The sequence below is a fragment of the Equus asinus genome, chromosome 9 (assembly GCF_041296235.1).
Source record: "Equus asinus isolate D_3611 breed Donkey chromosome 9, EquAss-T2T_v2, whole genome shotgun sequence".
NCBI classification, from domain to species: Eukaryota; Metazoa; Chordata; class Mammalia; order Perissodactyla; family Equidae; genus Equus; species Equus asinus.
This window is the reverse complement of record NC_091798.1, coordinates 38,010,708-38,037,134: the sequence shown is the minus strand read 5'-3', so window position 1 is coordinate 38,037,134 and position 26,427 is coordinate 38,010,708. Positions and strand designations below refer to the sequence as shown.

General features: G+C 37.5%; 1 protein-coding gene across 1 annotated transcript in view; it reads left to right on the top strand.

Moving 5' to 3' along the window:
* Window positions 1-26,427, top strand: part of NDFIP1 (Nedd4 family interacting protein 1) — a 46,493-nt gene that overhangs the window by 10,400 nt on the left and 9,666 nt on the right. Inside the window, exons 2-6 of the mRNA XM_044780686.2 lie at window positions 13,199-13,286; window positions 17,722-17,852; window positions 21,732-21,819; window positions 22,748-22,872; window positions 25,044-25,110. Coding sequence (XP_044636621.1) covers window positions 13,199-13,286; window positions 17,722-17,852; window positions 21,732-21,819; window positions 22,748-22,872; window positions 25,044-25,110 — 499 coding nt within the window. The remainder of the gene's footprint in view (window positions 1-13,198; window positions 13,287-17,721; window positions 17,853-21,731; window positions 21,820-22,747; window positions 22,873-25,043; window positions 25,111-26,427) is intronic.

Here is a 26,427-nt window from a genome sequence, read left to right as displayed (position 1 = left end):
GTTAAGTGACTGAGTTAGTTGAGGTGGGCACATTTAGGTAATCTTGTGAGCTTTACAGCCGTCTCTGACCATTCGGCTTTGGCCAAAATGACCAGCTGAGTAGAAGGGGGAGAAAAAACAAATGATGTTGAGCATGAAAGGTCATCATTGCCTTATAATATTAACATCTATTATTGTTTGGAAGGTTAAAATATCTTTTATTTTCTGTATATCAGATAGGTTTAATGTAATCCAAATGCTGCTTTAAGACTTCATGTTTCAGTGAAAATATTTAGGTGAGAATCTGTAATTGTGTTCAAGAGGATCTCAACAATTAGTGGGGTATACCTTCTAACACTGATTTTGTATTTCTCTTAGCAGGTTGTTTTAATTATTATTTAGCTGTCCTAGTTAATGTTGTAGTTATTTCTGAGAAATGAACTTTTTTTCCCTTTTAAAAATATAGACTGACTTTCAAATACTACAGTGTTACTGCAAAAGAATATTTAATGATGAGGAAAATTTCCACCATGTAATGAGTGAAAAAGGTTATAAGAGTATTCACATTCACCCAAAAGTCTGGAAGTATGGAATTATGATGATTTTTATTTAATTCTCTATATTTTTGCCAAGTTTTCTCTTTGCAAACTTACAAATTTTGTAATTGAGAAGAAAAATATTTTTAAAAATCCCTCTGTGCTGTTGTCATTATTACAAAATGTTACTTTTTATACTTATCTTAGAATGTGTATAGAGTACACTGTTGGGTTTTTTTCCTTCAAAATTTGTATTTTGGTTTTAAAAAAAGTTACTGTCCACCAAGACTTTCACCTTATGAGCCATTTGTAATTTAATTAATAAGAGGTGTTTATGAAGTGCCGGCTTGGGTGTTTAAATACTTTGAAATGCAAAAGGATGTGCCACAGGCCTTTCTATTAAGAGTTTGCTGAGCACCTGTGGACTGCTGCTTGTTTGTTTTCTTTTCCCCCTTCCCTCCCTTCCTTTTTTTCTTGCTTCGCTTACTTTTAGTACCCAGCACAATTTTATGCATATAGTAAGTATTCACTAAATACCTGTTGAGTGACTTCAATCCATGAGAATGTATTAATGGTGTTGATACAATGTTAATTATGTTAATTCAGAGAATGAAATGGTAGATAATTAAGAGAATGAGATAGTTGATAAAAGGCGTTATTTTGAGATGGGAGACATCAGCTGGTTCCAGAGACTTCCAGGAAGCTTCTGAGAAGGTTAAACTTGAGCCTGGCCTTGAAGGCTGGGTGACATATAGATGGGGGGACGAGGACTTGGGGGCAGGAGTGGACTCTCGTGATTTGTTATTTCCATGGGGAACTTCTTTCACTTCCTGGAGGGCATCACCCTCTCTGGCCTGGAGGCCTCCCCTCACTCTGTTTCCTGTGCCTGGAATGCTCCTTCCCTCCCAGTCCCCATCTTAGTGTAGGTCATCTGTCCTGAGGGAGTTTGAGTACGTCTCCCCTCCCCAATTAGGTCAGGTTCCCCTGAGCACAGTGAGATTCCCCTTTCATGATGTACTTTGATCTTTTTTTTTTATTTACTTCTTAATTAGTTTTTCTGTCAAAGTTATACATGCATGTAGGTTAGAGTCAAATAGATCTTATTGACTTATTACCAAAAGCAGCAGTCTCCTGCCTGCTTGCCTGCTCTTTAGCGCTTTCAGCTGTTTTGGTTTTCTTTTTGGTGTTTTGCTATTATTCTTGTAGTTAAATAACATTCACAGTGTGCTACTTCTTGAATTTTCAGTTTTCAGCATTTTTAGAACTGACTTACCACCATGGGATGTAAGGATTTAGCTCTCCTTCACCACCCTCCCACGACTGCGTGTACTCCCACTTCCTGTCTCTCCATTTTTCTACATAGTTGTATCCATAATGTGCTTAGTTCAGCATTTACGGTAGTTGAAAATAGTAAACACTGTTCATAGCTATGTAGTATCCTGTGGTTACTTTTCCTTGTCCCAGTGGTACTTTATTTTCCCTAAAGTTAATGATGTTTTTTTGTTTGCTTAATTTTCTATGTACATATCATAAATTGTTAATAGCACAGATTCATCCTCAGATTCTTACCTAATAATCCTAATAGTTTTTTGATATGTTCAAGCACATCATGTATTTTACTGATTTCAGTTTGGGGAGTGAGGTTGGGAGGGAGGGGTGTGGAGGGGATCTTTCCTGGCCTTTTGACCTGTTCTGCAAGCTTGCTCTCAAGGTCTGCTGTTGAGTTGTCATCCTGGGGATTTCCTTTCCCAGTCTTTCTAATTGAAGCCCCTTTCCTTGATTCACATCCTTCTCTCTTGGTTTACTGCCTCGTTTTCATAGAACACACCCTCCAGTGTCTTTCTGAGGAAGAATGTATGGGAGGTTAACCTTTTTTAAAATTTAATCTTCACACTTACTTAGACTTCTGGGTTGGAAACATTTTCCTTTAGAATTTTGAAGGCATTTGTTCCGTTGCTTTCTGGGTTCCACTGTTGCTATTAGGAAACCTGAAGCCATTTGTGATGTCTGACTCCTTAGATGTGGCCTACTTTCTCTGTCTCTCTTGTCTCTCTCTCTGGAAGCTTTTAGGGGCTTCTTTTGGTCCCCAGTGTTCTTAAATTTCACTGTGTTGTCCTTTAGTGTAGATCTGTTTTCATCCATTGTGCCAGGCACTTTCAGTCTAGAAGCTCATGTCTGTCAGTTCTGGGAAGTTTAAAAAAGTATTTGTTTGATTTGTCTCTGCTTTGATTTTTTTTTTTCTCTCTTTGGATCTTGGACCTCTTATGCTGATTCTTTAAAATGTTTTTAACCTCATATTTTTCATCTATGTCTTTTTCTCTACTGTCTATGAGATTTTCTCAATTTTATATCCAACTCTTTGATAAAATTTTAATTATCATTTTTAATTTTTAAACACTCTTTAATTGCTCCCCCTTTTTATAGCATGCTGTCCTTGTTTTATGGTTCTATATTTTTCCTCTTATTTTTCTTAGATTATTGAAAGGTTTTTTTCTTTTTTTTTTTTTTTTTAAGTTTTCATCTTCCTGCTTAGTTGTTTCCTCTGCATTGCATTTGTTCTCTTTGCTTTGGTCTTTTGCTTTGCTCTTTTTGGTCTTTGCTTATGATCTTTTATGTTAGAAATTTCCGGTGGATGCATGGTGGTCTTTACCTGCTTGGTTAAAGTGTGCATCATCAGGAAAGCAGTTCAGAAGCTCAGTGTGCTTGATGGAGCTTCTCGCCGATGCCTCACCACAGTGTGACCTGACTAGGCTGTTTCTTTGAGTGACAGTGCCTTTAGGTCTTTTCTCTTGGGCTGGTCAGTTTTCCCATGGAATAGGCCTGGCTGCTAGTATTCTGGGAGCTAATTGGGGTAAGAAGACTGGGAGAGCTCAACATTTAGTATATAAATCTCTCACTTAACCACTCTTTTCTGATGTGCTACCTTTTCTCGTAAACTCTGTCTCCAACCCAGATCTCTGCTTTACTCTCTTCAAAGAATAAACCTCTAGTCTTCTAATGGAGATCCTGGGAGCTGTGTGTGTTTAACTGCATCCGCAACCATTCTTTCTGCTTTTAAATCTCATTTTACCCCTACATCCACTGGTACTTCGTATCGCCAGTCCTTGAGCCTTCTTGGGGTATAGTGCAAGACAGATTGCTTTTCTGCTTTCTGGTTTAGAATTCAATTTTCTTAAGTCTTCCGTGTTAGTTACCACTTGTCATCCTGCTTCTAGCTTTCAGGATTTTATTGCTGCTTCCTCTCCTGTTGCTTGTCTTTGTAGTTTTTGCCTTAAATTGATAAAACTTTACTAACATTTTTGGAAGGCATAAGAGGCAAATGTGTGTGTTTACTCTTTAACTGGAACATCATAATTATAATTACTTCTTTTGATTGTCTTTTCTTTGCTAAACTTCAGACTTAGGTCAAAAACACCAGTCACCAATCACATTCACTGTTGTGTCCTTAGATCCCACACCGGTCATGGCCTGACATGTTTGTTGAATGGTGTGAAATTATTCTAACAGTTAAACACTTACGTAACAAAACATTCTGTGATGATGGGGTGGAAGAAAAGATATGAAATGCTTAATGCATCTGTCTGCTCTCATTGTTCTTGTGGGAGAATGCGACCTCATGATCAGCCGAAGTTAGGGCAGACTCTGGAATAGAATCCCTTTTCCTATCCATAATCTCTGCCCTAGTGTGCTCTACTCCAGGCAGCAGCAGCAGCATCATATAATAATAAGCAGGCATAACTGTTGGAACTTCCCAGCCTAAGAGAGTGCTCTGGTACTCCTGGGGCCAGCACAGCAAGCAGGCTGCGGTCAGCACACGTCCCTGGGTTCTAGGCATGGTTCTGTCACTTTCAATGTCTGTACTTTTAACTTTTCTGTCTTTTTAATATAGAATATTCGATGTTTTAGATGTGCCAATTGGTTGTTGTTAGAAGAAAAAACTTTCTAGGAATTACAGTGTGCTAAAGTACCAATTTTCCTTCATAATGTGCCACAAACATTTATTGAACACTGATTTGTACCCAGTACACTATGCTCAGTGTTATAGGTTGAATACTAAACATTGTTTCTTGTTTCTAAAGAGAGAAAGGTTGAGATGTCTGTTTCTCCTTTGTGTTTCTTATACTTTTGTTACCATTTCTTTTTAACGTTGGTAACTATAGAATCATAATGTTCTTTTTATTATGAAATATTGTGTACATGCAAAAGGAATACATGTAATACATACAAAAGGAATATGTACCTTATGAAGCATGAAAATAAACCAAACACCTGTGAGTTTACAACCCAGGTCCTACCAGTCTTTTTTGAAGTTCTTTGTTGCCCCGCCTCCTTGCTGTTAGACCAGCAAGGGGAGAGAGCTGCTCTTGCCTTCATTGCTCTGTAGAGCCCGGTTCTCCTTGGTTCTCTCCATGGTTTATGTGCTCCTTGTGCTAAGTAGGGATTGGGATGCCACCTGCTGCTGATCGCTCAAGGAGCCATCAGCACTGTCCCTTCCACAGATATGGCAATCATCTGCAAGTGGCTGCAAGCCTAGCCTGAACATTTATTTGGTGATATGTAAAAAGTAATAGGAATACTTGAGATAAATGTGAACTGGTAAGTTAAGATGGCATTAAGATGAGCTGCCGTTTCTTCAGGTAGGTTTCTGGTAAAGCTGCACCCCCTTTCCTGCTTTAATCAACTGCGCTACGCAGGTATCCACAGTGGGCCACTCACTAGTCGGTGCTGGGGTGAATACAGCGATACACCATGCAAAGGTCTCTACAGAGGGCTTGCAGTCGACACATGAATCCTCTGCCATCTCCTTTCGTCCCCTTCCTGAAGTGTTAGTGAAGTATGATTTACACACAGAAACATGCACAAATCATAAATGCACAACTGAACACACACATCTAAACTAGTGCCCAGATCAAGAAACAGCACTACCAGCACTCTAAAAGCTCCCTTCAGGTGCCCTTCCAGTTGCCCCCTCCCCAGGGTAACCACTCACTGACATATTAGGTTTGCCTGGTTTTGATTTTTATATAAATATAATCATACAGTAAATGCTCTTTACCTGGCTTCTTTTGCTCAACATTATGTTTGTGAGATCACCCATGCTGCTGTGTGTTGTGATAGTTGGTTCATTCACATGGCTGTATAGTATTCCATTGTATGAAGATATGACAGTTTACTTACCCATTCTTCTGTGGTTGATGGGCACTTGAACAGTTTTCAATTTTATGAATAGTGTTACTTTGAACATCCTGGTATGTCTTTGGTGAACATGTGTTTCTGTTGGATATATGATGAGAGCAGCATTGCTGGGTCGTAGTGTACGTATAAATTCATCTTTAGTAGATACTGCCAAACTGTTTTCTAAGTTGGTTGTACAAATTTATATCCCAGTTTGAGAGTTCTGATTGTTAGATACCTTCAACCACTTTCGATATTTTCTGTTTTTTAATTTTAACCATCGCCTGTGGTTTTAATTTGCATTTCTGCAATGACTAATGAAATGGAGTACCTTTTTATAAGTTTATTGGCCATTTGGATATCTTCTTTTGTGAAGTGTCTATTCAAGTCTTTTGCCCATTTTTCACTTGAATGGTTTCCTTTTTCTTAGTAATTTTTAGAAGTTCTTTATATATTCTGGATATGAGTCCTTTACCTGAAAGATAATATCTTCTCCCACTCTGGGTTGTTTTTTCATCCTCTTAACGGTGTCTTTTGAATGAGTAAAAGTTCTTAATTTGAAAAGCAAATGTGAGTGAACATCTTCATGTCCTTGGACACAAAAAAAGCTAACCTTAAAGAAAGAAATCAGTAGTCCACTTTTGAACAACAGTAAAATGGATATATACTACTTCTGCAGGAAATTGCTGGTAAAGATATGCCAACTCCTATTATGACCCAAACACTGAACTAACCACAGAGTAGAGAGTATTGACATATAAAAAGCAAGTAGAGCCCAGAAGAAAACAGTTACTGTACCTAAGAAACTCCTTCCTTTGGTATTTCAGTATAATGGTATACAGGAATAGGGTTTCTGTCAATAGATTTAATGAAAAAGTTATTTTGTCCTTGTTGACAAATGTTGATTTTAATAATTGTACATAAAGCATCATTTAACAAATCTCATCAAATTGACTTTTAACATCCCAAATTATCAGCCTGAATAGTATCATTATAGCTTAACATAATAACCACTCTTTCTAGTAAATTAATGAAATGGAAGTGTGCTTTCAGGAACATTAAGGGAAAAATAGTCAAAAATTGATGTGATCCTGGCTTGTAATAGTGCCTGGTAAAATTTCATTGAGTGAAATGTTCAGATTTCTGACTGTCCATGAGGAAGGTTATTGTGGGCTACGGCAGAAGAAAAGCCAATGGAGAGAATGGAAAACTTGAATCACAGCATGTTTGTATTTGATTCTACTCCTGTAGGTTATATATCTACATTAATAGTATTTACATTTTAAGTACTCTTTGTGCAGTACAGCTGTTTTTCAGAAAAGTTGTACAAATCAAACTAAATATATTGATGGATAGGCATGTAGTTTAACAATAAGTGCATTAGACTGATTTAAAAGAGTTGCGTTCTTTTGTATATTGTTTTACAAGTTAGGATTTTAGGAGACATAGATGTATGTATGCTGTATGTATCCTAAATATATATATATGTACATACACATGCACATGTGCACATGCACATTGTTCTTTTCATCTGTTATTGCATTGACTTTTTAAAGCATTATTCTGATTACTGTGCTTTTCTTTTGCTTTGGTGAATTTTGATTTTTGTGTTTTTGTTTTGGTATTAAGAGGATTTGCATTTATCTTTTCCTTTTGACATGAGAGAGATTGTTTGGGATAGTCTAAATCTGGTGGTTTGTGGGTTTTTTTTCTGCTTTATCTCCCCAAACCCGCTCTGTACACAGTTGTATATCTTAGTTGCAGGTCCTTCTAGCTGTGGGATGTGGGACGCCGCCTCAACATGGCCTGATGAGCGGCGCCATGTCGGTGCCCAGGATCCGAACCCTGGGCCGCCACAGCAGAGCGCGTGAACCCAACCACTCGGCCACAGAGCCGGCCCCTGGTAGTTTGTGTTTAAAGTTATCTTTAGGTGAACTCTTGAAGTAGAAAAAAATAAATTAATGACGTTCCTGTTTAGCTCTTAAAATAGGTTGTTAACCAAACTGTCTTTTGATTTCTTGATTCTAATAGGTTTCTCTTCAGGAAAGGAAAATATTAAGGATTTTTTTCCTTATGATTAGTTTGCAATTCACTGTGTTATTTTTCTTCATTATTTTCATCCATTCACAAATATGTTTTCTGTGTCAAGTTCTGGGGACATTGATGAGATCAGGACCCATTTCCTCCCGTTAAGGGACGTAGACATTTGGTTTAGCAAGAGAATAATGATTTGGAGTAGTTAATTTTGTTTTGTTTTAAATAAAATTTACTTTTAAATAAAATTATATATGTTTGTGTTTTCAAAATTAGAAAATACTCTTTTTTTAATATGTAATTCACATAGCTTAAAATTCACCCTTTTCAAGTGTACAATTCAGTACAAGGTTTTGCAACCATTGCCACTATCTAATTCCAGAACATTTTTATGACCCCAAAAGAAACCTGGACCCATTCGCAGCCAGTCGCTCCACTGTGTTCCCTTCCCTAGCGCCTGGCAACCTCTGCTGTCTCTCTGGGATTTGCCTTTTCCGGACGTTTTATATAAATGGAATGATGCATTATGTGGTCTTTGTGACTGGCTTCTTTTGCTTAGCATCATGTTTTCAAGGTTCGTCTGTGTTACGGCATGTATTAGTACTTCATCCTTTTTGTGGATGGGATGGATATACCGTATTTTGTTTATCTGTTCATCAGTTGATGAGCATTTTGGCTGCTGCAAATAATGCTGTTGTAAACAGTTTTGCTGTACAAGTTTTTCTGTGAAAATATGTTTTCAGTTCTCTTGGGTATATATACCTAGGAGTGGAATTGCTGGGTCTTTTTATAACTCTGTGTTTAACTTTTGTTTTGTGCAACTGCCAAGCTGTTTTTTTACAGTGGCTGCACCACGTTACATTCCCACCAGCAGTGTATGAGCGTTCCAATTTCTCCACATACTGAACAACATTTATTTTCCTTTTTTATTTTTTGATGGCCATACCATTGAGTGGTATCTCATGGTTTTGATTTGAATTTCTCTGATGACTAATCATGTTGAGTATCTTCTGTGTACTGGTCATTTGTATATCTTCTTTGGAGAAATGTCTGTTAAAATTCTTTGCTCATTTTTAAATCAGATTGTCTTTTTATTAAGTTTCTCTTTGTTGGAATTATTTACCTTGTTTTAAAAGCCATCCCCTAGTTAATAACAATTTGATAGAGAACTATTCTTGAAGGTAAAGAATTTGGTGATGTTAGAATACTACTGTTTACAGTCAATATACAATATACAATTAAAAATCTACAATCTATATACAATAGAAAGTTTACAGTCCTCACTAACTTTGGCTGTTTCTGAAAAACAGTAAAATAGCATACTCAGTTGTTTACCTAAAGAAATGTGCTTGTTTACTTTCTGGTAATTATACTGTCTCATTTGGTAGGATTTAAAGAGTATGCAGAAGTAGTGGGTTGGGTAATGAGAGGTTTAAAAATTGCATTTTAAGATAAAAGTTTTAGAAAATAACTCTGAAATTAGAAGGGGTAAATAACTTTTAAAGCTAGAGTTTAGACATTGATCCAGGATTTTCTGAGAGTTATAGTTAATAACTTAAAAAAAAGATTTAAAACTTACAAGAATTTTCTTGCTGTTTAAATAGGAGTCAACCAAGAAAAAAATAATGAGTGGTGCAAATACTTGTAACTTTATGGATTTATTGGATTGTTCAGCATTATTTTCCACATGCTTGTTGTGTTTGTGTGAATTGTGAGGTTTATTTTGAAACCTCACGTATAAGGATTTGTGGGGTTTTTTTGTTTTTCTCTTTGTTGTTTAGTAGGGTTTTTTTGTTGTTCTCCCATTCTTAGTAAATAGAAGAAATGCAAGAATGACTTTCAAGTGCCTTTAGGTACCACCATCGATGGGTACAGTTGTAAATGTTGTCCCTTACGTAGCCCTAATCCTAGCCCTGGCTCTGCTATTGCTGACGAACAGCTCCTTTCTAAATGGAAGATCGTCTTTAGAACTACTTAGGGAAGGGCAGTGAGGAAGCCACCTGGCTGGGGTTGGAACTCAAATAAGGATTTAAACCTGTAGCGTATAAGTGTCTTTAAACTTGTGAAATTCAGGTTTGCTTCTGTTAGCACTAGAGCCATGTGTGATTTCTTTATGGGAGATTCTGTAAACTGTTGTTTAGCTAAAATGTTGTATCTTATTATTTCTGATAGCAACAGTGCAGATAGGGTACAGAGGAATGTGGTATGAAGGAAAACACCGTTTGTTTTAGACGTGCTACATTTCAGAGGCTCAACCTAGAGGACAAAACATTATTAACACCTATTTGTGGGTGAATATTAAAAAAATAAATTGAGGGTGATCAAGGCCAAGAGGTAGCACAGCAGGTTGTGATATATCTAGAGAACATGGAGAGTTCAAGGGTTCTCCTGGGGAGCCGTGACAGGGTTGTTAGAGTGTAGAGCAGAGCACAGATAATCGGGAAAGGGGAAGTGAGCGCACAGCCTGGCGTGTGGTAAAGAGAAAGGCCACATAAATTTTCAGATGATTATTCCTATCTCCGTGATGGAGACATAGGTAGTTATAAGTAGTTTTGTACTAAACTCAATACTTTATAATGGCAGCCATAGTTAATTGTATAATCCTATTTGGAAAAAATACCACTTAAATCTCATTTGGAGATAAGAAAAATTGATCATAATTGTTAAAAAAAATTATATGACAGAGAAGATTCCAGTCTCCAACAGGTATTTATCATCTGTCACAAATACACAATCAAAGGATCCCCCCCTCCCAGTGGCACTGTGCAGGGAGGGAGTGGAGGGTCCCACCACTTCTCACACCAGCCTCTGACAGTGTCCCTTACAACCGGGGCTCTGTGACAGGTGGATTGGACTTGGGCTCCCAGTGACCAGTTGATAGAAGAGTCTGGGCGTCTTTCTAACACCAGCCCCGAAGTGACAGTTTATTCTCTGAGAGAACCTCAGGAGAGAGCCCACAGATCCCTGAGGCCAGGGATGTGGAGGGAGGGCTGCCAGGAAGGGTTCCCAAGGACAGAAAAGGGGACCTTAAAAATACATTTTGAAACCGAGTAACCAGTTTCATAGCCTTATAGATGAGTTCTGGTGCATACATCCCCCCTTGTTAGTGGCTGCGACTTGTTTGACTGGCAGAGCCAAATTAATGGCTGTAGATGCCCCCAGGGTGTAAAAGATGTATACTTAGGGATTCTGTTGTTTAGCAAGTCGTTATTCACACAGATGGTGGTCACTAAATACTTTTTGAAGGCGATTGCCTCTTTTCCTCCCACGTTGTGGTAGTTTATTTTAAGCACCTTTCTTGATGGAGCCTAAACTTGTCACCAGTGTTACAGAAAGCAAGCCAGAATTGGGAAGTCTGTACTGAGGTCCTGGGATCATCCCAGTTTATGGAGCCTCCACAGTCAGAGTGGGTGTTTTTTTGTTTTGTTTTTGTTTTCAGTTGGAAATAATATTAGTACATGATTCTAAAGTGGTGAATTTTAATGGAGCAAAAGAAGTTCACCTGGAAGTGTTTCTTTTTTCTTCACTGAAGAGAAAATGTGGGTTTCTGAGACGACTGGAATTTCTTTGCTCTGTTATCTGTTACCCTGGCGTGGGATGATCAAATTTCACATTTCCAGGTTGCTAGGAGACAGGCAGTCTATCTTATAGATACGGGTGTATAAGACCTCTTTATTCTTTGGACTTCTGTATTTCTTAGAATTGCCATGCTTCCTTCTAAAACCTAAATTATGTAGAGGTAACGTGATTATTTGACTAAGCTCAGGAAATGTAAAATGGGTCAAAAAATGGCAAGCTAGGTTTAAATAAAGAACAGTACTGGCTACGGTGTATTAAGGCGGCATTCTTGAAAAGTCCTTGTTGGCCTCTGTTTTTGCTGCTTTTTTGCTTCTTTTCAAGACGTTCCCAGGAAACAAGAGGTTAGGTGGGAGCAGGCTGAGAATACCCTGTCTAGAGCTTCAGATAATGTTAAAAGTATTCCAAGTGCACCACGACCCCAGGAACTCTATTTAAATAATTCACTGATTTGGGGTCCCAGGAACATTTGGCTTCCCTGTAGCTGTTTTGACCATATGCCTGCCTTTAAAAGGAAAATTCATCTTAGTTATAATACAGTTATTTTGGGAGTGCCTTAAGTTTAACATTAGATTACTAGGGTTCAAAGAAATGTGCCCAGATGGTAGTGTTGATGAAAATTTGGCATAAGAATTTGTTTGAAATGGAATGCTTTGCAGCATTAATCAGAAACGTTTTGTTGACTTCCAATATTGTAGCATAGGAATTGGAGACTGAGACAGTTGGTTAAAATTAAATGAATTAGGGAGCTCTATTTCATGTTACCACAGGTCAGGCTCTCTGCTTTTCTGTATCAATTCAAGATAGAGTTCTTTGTAGTAGTTGGTTTAGAGGGGTGTGTATTTTACAGGTGGCTCAGTTGGCTCTGTGTATCATGATGGTACACAGCCGGGACCCACACCCCCAAGTCAGTTATACCGATAAGTGTTCTTTTATTGCTTTGCAGATTGACTCCCATTCTCAGCCAGTTCATCTTCTAAATGAGCTGTAGTCTGTAGTCACACTGGAAAAATTAAGTCAGATGTCTTTGTTCTGTGAAGATGAGTTGGGTAGACTATCCAGACCGGCAGTGGCAGGAAGATGCACTTTCAGTGTGAGTTATTTAAAGTAACTGGAGCTGTAGATCTGACCAGCAAGAAAGTTGCCGAGATAGCGAAGGAGAGGTTGTACTGACAGAGGTTACATGTAGAATTAGGTAGAATTTTATGTTTTTGTAAATGTCTCTATTATTTAAGATTTAATTTCTGTGTGCAAACTGAAGATGATGGTAAACCTTGCTTTGCTGTGATTTGTCTTTGTCTTAACAGATTATTATTAGATTATTTTTCTCACTTAAAAATTATACATGATAAATCTTCCTTACGAAAAATTAGAACATACGTATCAACAACGAAAAGGGAAAATTCCCCTATCATCATATCATCTAGAGATAAACAGTGTAAACTGTAGATGTCTGTCATTCTAGATCTTCTTTCCATCACATATCTGTCTTTCAAAACCAAATTATATGATGTGTACTGTTTGGTAAATTTTGTTCTTTTCATGTAACAGTACAGCATAAACATTAATCGAAGTCGTCAAATTTTCTTCAGTTTCATTTTTATGGCTGCTTAGTAGTCCTTTGTGAGATGAACTGCAGTTTATTTAATAAATCTGTATGATTGGAACTTAGATTGTGATTTTTGCTGCAATGGCATTTATATCTACCTTTTTTGCTCTTTGTCTGATTATTTCCTTAGGATAAATTCCTGGGAGTAGAATACTCTAAAGGATTTCCACATTTTAAGGCTTTTGAAACACTTTGCCCAGTAGCTTTCCAGAAAGGCTATTCCAATTTTCAGGTTTTTCTCTCTCTAATTGGCTTTATACTTGCATTAAAGTGTGAAATGTTTGTTTAGTTGCAGAATGAGGAAGAGCCAGGAGAGCCGGAGCAGGCCACCGGCGACGCTCCTCCACCGTACAGCAGCATCTCTGCGGAGAGCGCAGGTAGGTCACAGGACCAGGTGGCTGCTCAACTCTTGAAATGCACTGAGCTGTAAACTTTCGTCTAGTAAGTGTTTATTGGTATTCGCCTTTGCCTCAGCTTTCCTTAAGAAGTCTTTCACGTTATTTTTATTTTGTAACTTGAACTGAAAAAACGCCTTACTATTCTAAAAACAGATAAAACCCCATTTCAGTGTGGCTTTTTTATGGAACTCAATTTTACTCCAACACACTCTTCATATAAAGGAAGTAGAAATTCAGAAACCAGGTGATCACCTGATTTTTGTTCTTTTTGTAGTTTTTTCATTAGCTGTCTTCCTCTTTATAATTCTAGTGCCTATGACTTGGTACTATAGTATGGTAGATTTCTTTTATGCTAGTAAATTCTTAATAAAGAAACTAGAAGTCTCCCAGCTCTTTCAGCCTGTTCCTCATAGTTTAAACGTTCCTCGTAGTTTAAACCCTCCTTAATTAACCTTTTGTCTTCTCATGTATGCCAGATTCTCTTTTTAATTTTTGCGTAAATTTGTAGAAGGGATGGAGGAGAAGAAAGAAAATCTTAGTAGTTAAGGACTAGAGCCTCCTGATAATCAGTTCTGCTTTAATTGCTGAAAGTTGATGAGTTTTGATGGAACCTCTTCCATGTTGTCTAAAACAGAACTGTGGCAGAGTGGCAAGTACATGGCCCATGGTGCCACCACTAAACCCAACCCACACCAGGGTAGATAGACAGTTGAAGACAGCATTCATCCCAAATGCAGCCTTAGAATCCTTTTCAATATAGCACTCCAGGCAGCTGTTGTTTGGTGTGAGGTTAAATCCATTGATAATCTCTGTGCTCCTAACACTGCCGTTCTAATTAGGAGGAACATAGGTCCTCACCTCTGTTCTCACCTCCACTCTGGCTTCAAATTCTGAACCCTGTCTCCTTGTATTAGTTAAGATTCTTTTATTTGTAAGCATCTGAAACTAACAGTGCTAAATTAAGGTTTTGGAAGAAGTCTAGTGTGCCTCGTGGAATCAGGTTCAGACTAGAAGACCAGGACTTGGAGAAGAATCACGGTGCTAGGCTCTCTTCACTCACTCCTGCCCAGACTGTCCGTTCTGCTCTTCCATTTACTACATCCAGTGGAAACCCCCACTGATTAGTAATAAGTTGGATTCCCGTTTTATTAAGGGTAAAACCCTTTAATTTAGCTTTCCAGATTCATTAGAAGTTAATTTTTTCTGAATATTTGAGTTTCTACTTTCTGTAATTATAGAAACTTAATCATTTTAGATAGAAATCTTTCTCCAACAGCTTCTCGCTACCTTATTCATTTATACCTCATGTTCTTTGTTTAAATTTTTCTTTACGATTTAGGGATTACAATCAGAAACCTTCTCTGGTAGATATTTCGTTCTGTAGTACAGTGATGCTTTTATTCATTGAGATTTGTAGAACTTTTTGCTGCAAGAATTAAATTCCCCCCTGGTCGTCAGATGGCATTGCTGTCGGCCTGAGGTCCCTTTACCTCTTTCTCTTTTGTTTTTGTTAATCTTGCTGTGGACCTCAACAGCAAATAACAGAACTTCTTAAGATTGGGTATAAAGTAAACATACACAGTTTCTAGGATAAGGCCTGAAGAACTCTCTCTTAAATAAAGACTTTGGGTTTTGTGGTATTTCATCTGACTACACAGAGGCCTTAAAAAAAAAAATGAAAAAAACCCTTAACTTTCTGGGTTTCTGCTGAGCTTTCTGAGTTCCACATAAATGAGGTGTCAGGGAAGTATGTTTTTAGAGATTGTAAGTTACTCACGAACATTAATTTTTGATTATTTATGAACTGGGGTTTTCCATTTTTACTTTACCTTTCTTTTTTAAGTAAACCTCTAAAATGGCACTTCTCCCCTTTGTTAAATTAACATTGTTTATTTCTTTACATAAATGTTGACTGTGTGTACCTGTTAGTTCATTTATGAGAAAAATGGTTAGAAACGGTGGGGAGAAAAAAGCACAAATCATTGTTTTGTGTATTCACTTTACCTATGGTTATTTTAATTTGTGGTGCGTACATTTAAAAATATTGAATTTTTTTGTTTTAAATATACTAAATAAACTTGAAAAGACTGTCACATTAAACTTCTCATGGAAACTTAAATTATATGAGATATCTATATTGATGGATCCCATTTTTGAAAAATCTTTTGAAGTAGAGAAATAAAAATGTTCTTGATTTTCCTGGTCTTAAAGTAGTAGCTGTCAGTTTTATTCATGTATTCAGAATTACTTTGACAACAGGCTAATTCAAACTGTGCATTTCAATTTGTAATATGCCTTCTTGGTAAGGTTTGATTTAAAGGGAATTATATATCGAATTTTTATAATGTATATGTATGTATGTATATGTGTATCCATATGTTAAATAGTTATTTTGACATGGAAAAAAATCCCAGAAGTTTCTTAAATTGCATTAAGTCGCAGCTTTCGTTTCGATGACACATTTTCCTGTATTTTCTTCTAAAAGCTTTGACATTTTATTTTTCCCATTTAGATCTGTATTCCACCTGGAGCTGTTTGTTCTGTGTAGTGTCAGGTAGTGGTCAAGATAATTTGTTTTTCCATAAGGATATCCTTTTGGTCCAGCACCATTTATTGAAAAGACCATTTTTTCTGCACTGCAGTGTCATAAATCAGGTGCCCGTGTATGTGTGGAGACGTTCTGGACTCAGTGTTCTGTTGTTTGGTCTAGAGCTTCATGATCTTGACTTCTGGTGGTGTAGGTCGCTTAGCCTTTTTGTTGTTCAAGGTTCCTTTAGTTCTTCTTGGCCTTTTGCATTGCCATATTCATTTTAGAATCAGCTTGCCAATTTCTATAAAATGGAACAAAACAAACAAAAACACTGCTGGAATGTTAGTTGAGATTGCACTGAATCTGTGGGTGAGTTTGAAGAGAATTAACCTCTTTATAATATTGCATCTTCCAGTCTATAAACATGATATATCCCTCCGTATATTCAGGTCTTCTTTAATTTCTCTCAATAATATTTTATAATTTTCATTTTATAGGTCTTGTACATCTTTTATTAGGTTTATATGTAGAGTAATTAGATTTATAATGTAAAATTAGATTTATATGTATATATTTATTATATATTCAGTATAATTTGGTGCTCTTGTAAATAGTCCATATATAAGTTCATTTTTATTTGTTGCTGGCATGTGGAAATACAGTTGATAGCTTGCATTAACTGTGTATCCAGAGACTTTGCTAAATTCATATAGTAATTCTAATAGCTTTATAGATACTTTTGGATTTTCTACATATACAGTCATGTCATCCATGATTAAGGACAATTATTTCTTCTTTCCCAATCCTTATATTTCTTTTTCTTTTTGACATATTGTACCAACTAATAGGACCTCTAAGATAATGTTTGATTAGAAGTGGTGATAGTGGGCATTTTCAGCTAATTCTCTAATCTTGGAGAAAGCTTTTAATAATTTAAAATTAATTATGTTTATTCTAGGTTTTTCCTAGGACTTGTGATCAGATTAAGAAAGTTTTCTTTCATTCTTAATTTGCTAAGTGTTTTTATTTTTAGTAGTTGTTGAATTTTATCAACTGCTTTTTGTGCCCATATCAAGACAGTAGAAGTACTCTCCTTTTTTCTGTTAATGAAGTGAATAGTATTGATTGATAATTTTGAGAATATATTATGGTAAAAATTTTGGAAGTTAATTACAATTAACCAAAGAGGGAAAGAAGAAAGAAAAATGTTAATCTTGATGAACTACAGGAATTTTTTCACAATTCTTGTTTTTCCAAAAATTGCTTAGAAATTTAATTTATTTGTAAATAGATCTTTTCTAATAATAACTATTGAATCTTTTGTAATAAAGGTCAATGAAATGAAGTGCAATGTTAAAAAGAGGAAATGAAAGATTTAATACAGATAAATAATGGTTCTGTAACTGAATTAGTTACCTTAGGCACAGCGTAGAAAATAATATATAGTAAAAATAACGTGAAAGAATCAAAGTGCTAAAACAAACCTGTGAGAAATGAATTTTATTTTTTTATGTTTTTAATGAGAGGAAACCATGGTACAGATTGACAAACACATACGTGAAGTCCTTTTAGCTTAAATGTTTTCCTTATGTCAATATGAACATTTCCTTATGTTAATATGAACACACCACATAACAGTGGGAAAAAGTGTTCAAAGCACTTGGAAGGGGGCGCAAAGTGAGCCTGGAATTTAAATAATTGAAAAGTGGATCACTTTGAAAATCACTGCCCATCTCATAGTCATCAGTAAACCTTTTGATTCAGTTATTCTGTATGTACAATTAAAGGGATGGCCGGTTTTTGTTTGCCAGAGTTAGTGGAAATCCTCGTCTTCCTCCGTTCAGCTAATCATCAGATGTCTGTGACTGCCTTTTTATTCTGCAGCATATTTTGACTACAAAGATGAGTCTGGGTTTCCAAAGCCCCCATCTTACAATGTGGCCACAACACTGCCCACTTATGATGAAGCCGAGAGAACCAAGGCTGAAGCTACTATCCCTTTGGTTCCTGGAAGAGTAAGTCCGGTTTATCGTGTTACTTAATGGCTGCTTTATGGGAATTAAGTTCTTTTTCATTATCCACTTTTGATTTATTATTTATGATTATATTGGTTAGTGAAAGTACAGCTAATTTTAAAAAACAAGTACATTTTCTTTTGGGATAGTAAACTCACCTCTTCCTGAAAATGATAGGGTAAAAGTTCCAAATGAACAGAAAATCACTAGTCAAGCCAGCTCATTTTCCCTCTGTCTCTACTATCCCACCACTTTCTCAGGTCTCCTGGCATGGCTGAAACATCTTGGAGCAGGAGCTGATTTAGGAGACACACTGACTTTGCCTTCATTCTGCACACTTACTATTTTGGTCTTAGGTAGATAGCTGCTAGAGAAACCTATGGAGAGAGTCAATAAGTGCACCTTCTAAGACTTAAACTCATAAAAGGGCCCCAGCAATCACCTTGATGAACCCTGTGCCACAGCAGTCCAGATCATGCCATCTGGGGGGCAGAGTGAATTCAGATCCCATCTGGCCTGATGCTGATTCATGGGAGTGGGAATGGGGGTGATGAAAGCCAGATGGAGACTTTTGGGCACTCTTGGTTCTTGATGTGAGACCTGTAAGTGATATAGATGTGGTTTCATAAATATTCATCCAGGTTGAAGCTGATGCAGGTAGGGCCTTGGGCCAGACGTTGAGAGAATAGGGAACCGGATCCAGTCCCCAGGAATGTGGGGCGATCAGGGTTCCAGGCACTAGTTCTGGCAGGAAACCAGAGTGAAAGATAAGAACAAGAATAGAAGCTCAGTCTGCATAGTGCAGTGGCACAGGCCCCAGAAGTTCAGGCTTTAGGGTAGTGGACTGTTTACAGACCACACCTCCAATGCGGAGTGGAGCTCCTAAAGCCACTGCTTGGCAGAAATAATAGTTTATAAGCTCAGACTAGGCTCATGCTACATGGTGATATGCGTTCAGTCCCTGTAAGTGGCCAGGGAGAAGCTAAGAATCCTCATGGAGCTTATTGTCTAAGGGCAAACAGTCTTAATATAATTACCATGTATTGGGAGCAAATGACATGCTTGGTACTGTGCTTGGTGCTTTTCTATATTTTAAATAATGTTTCCAGTCCTCACAATAACCTCGCAAGGTAGAGATTATGTTATCCCCATTTTATAGATGCAAAAATTGAGGCCCAGAAAGATTAAGTAATTTGCCCCAAGTCATATAGCCAATAAGTAGCATAGGTGAGAGTCAAACCCAGATATTCTAGGCTCCAAAGTGCAGACTGTCTGTACTCTGTAAACCTATTGGAATATATGGTAACTGTCCCATGGAAATAGACCAGGAGGTTAGTTCTGGTTAATCACAGAACTCTTTAGAATACTTTTATTTGACAAGTGTGCATATCTAGGAACCTCTTACATGGTTCTGTTATTAGCAAATGTGTAGAGCACTTTGTTATACAATGTGCTGTGTATTTTGCAGTGGATAGGTAGAAAGCTTTGTATAAGGCAATCTTCCTGCCGTACAAGAGCTTAAAATCGCACTGGAGAAAAGGCCCACAAATACCCATATCTCAGGAGCAGCAGAAGAGCAGTGAGTATTAAGAACTGTGACTTCTTACTGTGTGATTGTGGAGAAGATGGGATTTGAAATGGGCCCCAGGTTTTGATGCATAAGAACATTCTAGAGGGAAAAGCCCACAAAGTAGGCATGAATTCAGCCAGGTGCAGAGCAGGTTCTTTGCATGCAGTAGTTGGTTTTGCTTGAGCAAAGAGTTTGTGACCAGAACTGTAGGTTGTAGAATCTTCTGAATGCTAGGCTGAGGCATTTAGACTTGGGTGTAGGTCACAGAATCCTTCAGAGGTTTAGAGCCGGGTGTGTGGTAAGACTGGTGTGTGTTTTAGAAACATTAACTTGGCAACAATTTGTAGGAGGAATCCCGGTAGTAGAGACACCAGTGACAGGAAGAACTATTAGAAGGCATTTGCAATATTGTTTGAAATTACTTCCATGTATTTTTGTAGTATATCTTTGAGTACTTATGCAAAACACAGAATTACTTTCTAATTTGGCAACGCCTTTTTTATCTTGCTGGTATGAAGTTAGAATACTAGGTATTTTGTTTTTTAAAAAATAGATCACAAACACATTGTTATAAAAATTTCAAGCAATAGATGAAATGTGTTAATTCAGAAATGCAGGCTGCCACTGACACTTCCCCTTTCTCTAGTTCCCATTCCCCAGGGGAACTACTGGGAACAGCTCCTTAGGGATTTTCCAGCCTCTTTTCTGTGTAGGGCAAGTTTTATTTTCCCTAAAGTTTTTGTTTTTGTTTTTGTTTTTCTGAGGAAGATTTGCCCTGAGCTAACATCTGTGCCAGTCTTCCTCCATTTTTTATGTGAATTGCTGCCACAGCATGACCACCAACAAGTGGTGTCGGACTGTGCCCAGGAACTGAACCTGGGCCACCAAAGTAGAGCACGCCGAGGTTAACCACTATGCCATGGGGCCAGCCCCTTGGGTTTTTTTTTTCATTTGAGGAACCCTCATTGGACTGTGTACAAGTCTACTACTTTTACTTTGAAGCGTATATTCATTTATTTTTCAATTTCTTGACACATACCTACGTCTGTTGAAAAGGTAGGCTACATAAGTTGGTGTCAAGATCATATTCCTTCTAGACTTGCAATGTTATGTTTTCAAGTTAGGATGGAAGGGATGCTATCCGCCAATAAGGTTAGAGGTGGGGTTGTTTCAGACGTATACCAGTGTAAACAATGGTTATGGAGCTGGGCAGTGGGCAGCCCTGTAGACTCTTCATGTGTGGCCATGCTGTCCTTTTTTCCCCATGTCAGTTTCATAAAGCACTTGAGCTATCTCCTTAATAAGCCCTGGATTACTAACATTCTGAGCCCTAAATAGGCCCTAGATTACTGATATGGATTACTAGAACTTCAGCCGCATGTGTAAATAAATGTTCTTCTTTTTCTTTCTTTCTTTTTTTTTTTTTAAAGATTTTATTTTTTTCCCTTTTTCTCCCCAAAGCTCCTTGGTACACAGTTGCGTATTTTTAGTTGTGAGTCCTTCTAGTTGTAGCATGTGGGATGCCGCCTCAGTGTGGCCTGATGAGCGGTGCCATGTCCGTGTCCAGGATCTGAACCTGCGAAACCCTGGGCCGCCAAAGCAGAGTGCTCGAACTTAACCACTTGACCACGGGGCCGGCCCTTCCTTTTTCTTTTCTTTAGCAATAAAAGATACAAAAGATCCTTTTTTTAGGTACAAAAAAGAAAGAGTGAGTAGTGTTTTGTGAACTTCCTAATTTTTGAAGTGTTTCGTTAAAGAACTTGGTTATAATATGAAAAATTCCTTTTGTTTAGAAAACTATGGAGATAGGAGAAAGATTTGTTTTTTTCTCTAATTATGTCTTTTACTTATAAGACAAAATGAAATTTTTAGCACATCCTGAGCCTTAATGCTACATTTTGAATTGAGCCAAAGCAGTACATCTTCTCCTGGTTCTCACTTTTGTCCCTTTCTCTTTTTTTCTCTTTTTTTTAAAGATTGGCACGTGAGCTAATAACTGTTGCCAATCTTTTTCTTTTTTTTTTCCTGCTTTTTCTTCCCTAAATCTCCCCGGTACATGGTTGTATATTTTTAGTTGTGGGTCCTTCTAGTTGTGGCATGTGGGGTGCCACCTCAACGTGGCCTGATGAGTGGTGCCGTGTCCACGCCCAGGATCCGAACCGGCGAAACCCTGGGCCGCCGAAGCAGAGCCCGCAAACTTAACCGCTAGGCCATGGGACCAGCCCCTCTTTCTCTTTTTTTTTTGATATCTTTCCTTTGCCTAGAAATAGTACATTGTGATTTACCTTACTGTTTTTCCTTTCATTTAGGATGAGGATTTTGTGGGTCGGGATGATTTTGATGATGCTGACCAGCTGAGGATAGGAAACGATGGGATTTTCATGTTAACTTTTTTCAGTAAGTATTTACACATAGCAGAGCCATTTTCCACAACCCAGAATGCTTTGGATTATGGGTGAATCTGACTGAATTAAAATAACTATTTGAGCTAATATTTTAATACATTCTATTTGTTTGATCCCTTTTACTGAGATATTCAGAGCTTAGTACACTTTTATCTTAACGTCCTTTCTCTTCATGTTCTATTTCTGTGAATATCTGCGGAAAATATAATTAAAGCAGTTATGGGGATGCTGCGTTTTTACGTGAGCTAAGCCTCATCTTTCAGGCCTGCAGGGCCCCTTAGCGTTGCTTCTACTCGTACCTGACCTGAGGACAGGAATTAAATGCCTTTGTCTGATGAATTCCGTCTTGCAAACTTTTATATTCTAATGGATTAAAGTCAGCCTGATTTTTTTCCTACTTGATGTTATTTTTCATTTATCTTTCCATGTGCCTCACTTAGAAGTAAGCAACCATTTCTTTTACTTGCTGTGTTAAAAAGATATGAAGGAAGTGCAACACTTTTAGAGATGATGTTATATAAGCTGTCAAACTTTATAGAAGCAGGAGGATGAATGACTTGAATCAGATTATTTGGGGGCACTAATTTAATGTTCAAGGCATTTATTTGCTGAAGTGTAACACACACAGTAAAGGGCACAAGTCATAAGTATACAGTTTGGTGGATGCTAAGGCATTTTTGAAAGTGAATAGGAGTAGATGTAACAGTGTGACACCTGACAGAGAGGATGTTTTCTTGTTTGCTTTTGGGAGGAAGACGGAAGGATAGATGTTTTGTGGAGGTGGGGTGAGGATTCCCAATGGCAGGCTGGGCTGTCTTTCATCCCTGGAAAAGCCGTTTAAGCAGAAGCAAAGGTAGAGGGCACTCTTGCTCCTTGGGAACAGGACACGACTGACGCTTTCTCCCTCTCTGCTTTTACAGTGGCATTCCTCTTTAACTGGATCGGGTTTTTCCTGTCTTTTTGCCTGACCACCTCAGCTGCAGGAAGGTATGGGGCCATTTCAGGATTTGGTCTCTCTCTAATTAAGTGGATCCTGATTGTCAGGGTAAGTTGCACACCAGAAAAGATAGACTCCATAGAGAGGTAACAAGTAGAGTAACTTCAAATATTTGATTTTATCTCATTTGCTTTTTTTGCACTATCTCAACCTTTAAAATTGTTTTTGGTTTGTCTTTTTACTGGTTTTATGAAGCTGAACCTCAATCAGTTGCACTTGGCTCACGCGCACAAGCTTTGTAGTGAATATTTGTGGCCCACTGGCGTCTGTCCTGCAGATTGCTCACCAGCTGCTTTCTCTGTTCTTAATGTATATAATAGGATGATATATGTGTATGTTCTGAAATTAGTTATTTTTATAATAAAAGGAAGGCTGTCACCTCTTTGGTGGCTTATCAAAAGCAGGCATTTATCTCATTAATTCTGCTAAAGCTTTAGTCTGTCTTCTTCCCTCCTTACTTCTGGCTTCTCCCTCCTTCCTCCTTCTCTTCTCTCCTCCTGTCCAGGATTGGTTATCAGTAGCATCACTGGTTATGCCAAAATGTTTGGGGAGTCAAAACTGATTAACAGGTGCTACTCTGTTAGGGGGCCTTATCTCTAAATTAGAGATCTTTAGTGATTTGGGAATTACCAATTAGTTAGAATTGCGTGAAGTAATTTAAAATTGTAAAAAATCTAGTCTCTTAACAAAGTGTTCTCTGATTTCAGATCTTTATTGCTGTTGTCAACTTTATAGATAAAACCAATGTATTCATCATAAATTGGCATTATTAATTAATTAATGCCTGTTGACTAACCCCTGGGGTTTTTCAAACATATTTATTCTAAAGCAGTTGTTAACATTTTTAAGATTCCAAGTTCCTTTGAGACTGATAAAAGTTACGGGCTTTTTCCCCAGATGGCTGGTATACACTCATTTAAAACATGGACTTTAGGTTAAGAACCCAAGCTCTAAAGAGGCTTTTCATTCCTTCTCTAAGTCTTAATTGTTATTTTGTTAAGAAATAAAATACTATATATGTTTATTTTTTATTTTTTTGCTGAGGATGATTAGCCCTGAGCTAACATCTGTTGCTACTCTTCCTCTTTTTTTGCTTGAGGAAGATTAGCCCTGAGCTAACATCTGTGCCTATCTTCCTCCACTTTGCATGTGGGTTGCTGCCACAGCACGGCTCACAAGTAGTGTAGGTCCACACCTGGGCCACTGAAGTGAATGTACTGAACTCAACCACCACGCCACAGGGCCAGCCCCTAAAATACTATATTTTAATGTTTAAATTATGTTAATCTCTTGGACACCAAAGCCCCCAATAGAAAACAGATAAAATTAGTTACCAATCTTTTTTTTACTAAACTTTTAACTAAATTTTTAAACTGAATTGAATAAATCAACTTGTATCAGTACCCTAGGATGGCTTTGTCTGCAAGTAGCAGAAAACCTAGCTCAAAATGGCTCAGAAAACAGTGGGGAAAATTTATTTCCCAAGAAAACAAGGCCTGCCATGGTGGGAGGTTAGTTAAATCAGTGTTTCATTGACATCATCAGGGAAAACTGACACTCCTGCTCAGCATGCAGGTCTGGCTGCTCCTCCCTCAGGGTTAAGATGGCTGTGGCAGTTTCAGACATCACATCATAAACACAGCAGTGCTCAACAGAAGAAGGGGAACTATCTCTTCCCTTCCTTTTCTCTTTAAGAGCAGGGAAACCTTCTCAGCAGCCCGCAGTTCCCATTGGTCAGAATAACGTGTCAGTCCCTGGCAAAGGAATGGGATTGTCATGATGCATGTGCTAAAGCTTCGAGGTCAAGGCATGGCTGGAGGAGCAGGAGAATGTGAGGGCTCCTTAGAAAGGAGGTTAAATAGTTTGTTTTGGTCCTGGGTAAGCAAAGTAAAAGTCTCATCAAAACCTATTTCTAGAAGGGCAGATATTATGTGTGCAAAAAAAAGATTTAAAAAAAAACAGATGTGAGCACTTTCAAAACAGGGAGTCTGGAAGGTCGATATTTCAACATTGCTTTTGCATGAAAGGAAATATATTTACATATATGGTAACCATTTCAAATCAGTAATATATAAAATACTTTTGCTTATTTTAAAAATTATTGTAAGAGCTAAATGACAGTATTAGCGTAACCAAGTCTTGTGTTTCGTGTGCCCTTAAGTTAAAATGTGAAATTGTGCCTGCTAAGCTGCTATAAAATGTTTTGCTTTATTTTTCAGTTTTCTACCTATTTCCCTGGATATTTTGATGGTCAGTACTGGCTCTGGTGGGTGTTCCTGGTTTTAGGTAAGTGCTTTTAAGATAGACAAAGGAGAGAAAAGATTATATTAAATTTTAGAAATAAAATTACTTTTAATAGGCACATGAAAAGATATTCATCATCACTGATCATCAGGGAAATGCAAATCAAAACTACACTAAGATATCACCTTACACCCTTTAGAATGGCAAAAATAACCCAAACAAAAAGTGACAGATGTTGGAGACGTTGTGGAGAAAAAGGAATTCTCATACACTGCTGGTGGGAATGCAAACTGGTGCAGCCACTATGGAAAACAGTATGGGGATTTCTCAAAAAATTAACAATAGAAATACCCTATGAGCCAGCTATCCCACTACTAGGTATCTATCCAAAGAGCTTGAAGTCAGCAATTCCAGAAGTCCCATGCACTCCTATGTTCATTGCAGCATTATTTACAATAGCCAAGATGTGGAAGCAATCTAAGTGCCCGTCAACTGATGATTGGATAAAGAAGATAAGGTATATATGTACAATGGAATACTACTCAGCCATAAAAAAGAATAAAATCATCCCATTCACATCAACATGGATGGACCTTGAGGGAATTATGTTACGTGAAATAAGCCAGATGGAGAAGGACAATCTCTGTATGACTCCACTCATATGAGGAATTTAAACATGTAGACAAAGAGAACAGATTAGTGGCTACCAGGGGAAAGGGGGCTGGAGGGGTGGGCACAAAGGGTGAAGTGGTGCACCTACAACACAACTGACAAATAATAATGTACAACTAAAATTTCACAAGGTTGTAAACTATCATAATCTCAATAAAAATTAACTTAAAAAATTACTTTTAGTAAACCCTCATATCACTTACTATACAGTAATATATTATCAATAAGTATAATTTAAAAAATATTTCTCTCTTAAAGATTGTCACCATCAGAATAACATGCCTGTTAATAAAATGTCCTTTAGTGGTGGTAGGCATTATAGTCTGTGGGTTTTTTCCCCTTGTGAGTTATTGCCACAAAGGGTATGTAGACCTCAACCTCAAATTGCTTATAGGCATATTGCATCCAGTTGAATTGCTCATGAGTGTGCGTGGTCCATCTTCAGTTGGATCTGTCAGTAGTAAACAGAAAATGTATAGCCTTGCTAGACATAGCTTCTGGAAGAACTGCTTTTAGGTTTCCAGAATTCTTTAGTTCACGGTTGATGAGAATAAGAATATTATTTTGTGATGAGGAGACCTTTTTTTTTAAACATACCAGGCATTTCAGGTTGTTGGTCTTAAGATTATATTTTTTACTCTAAACATTTATTTCAAAATATTTTCTCCCAAGACATTTTAAAGCAAA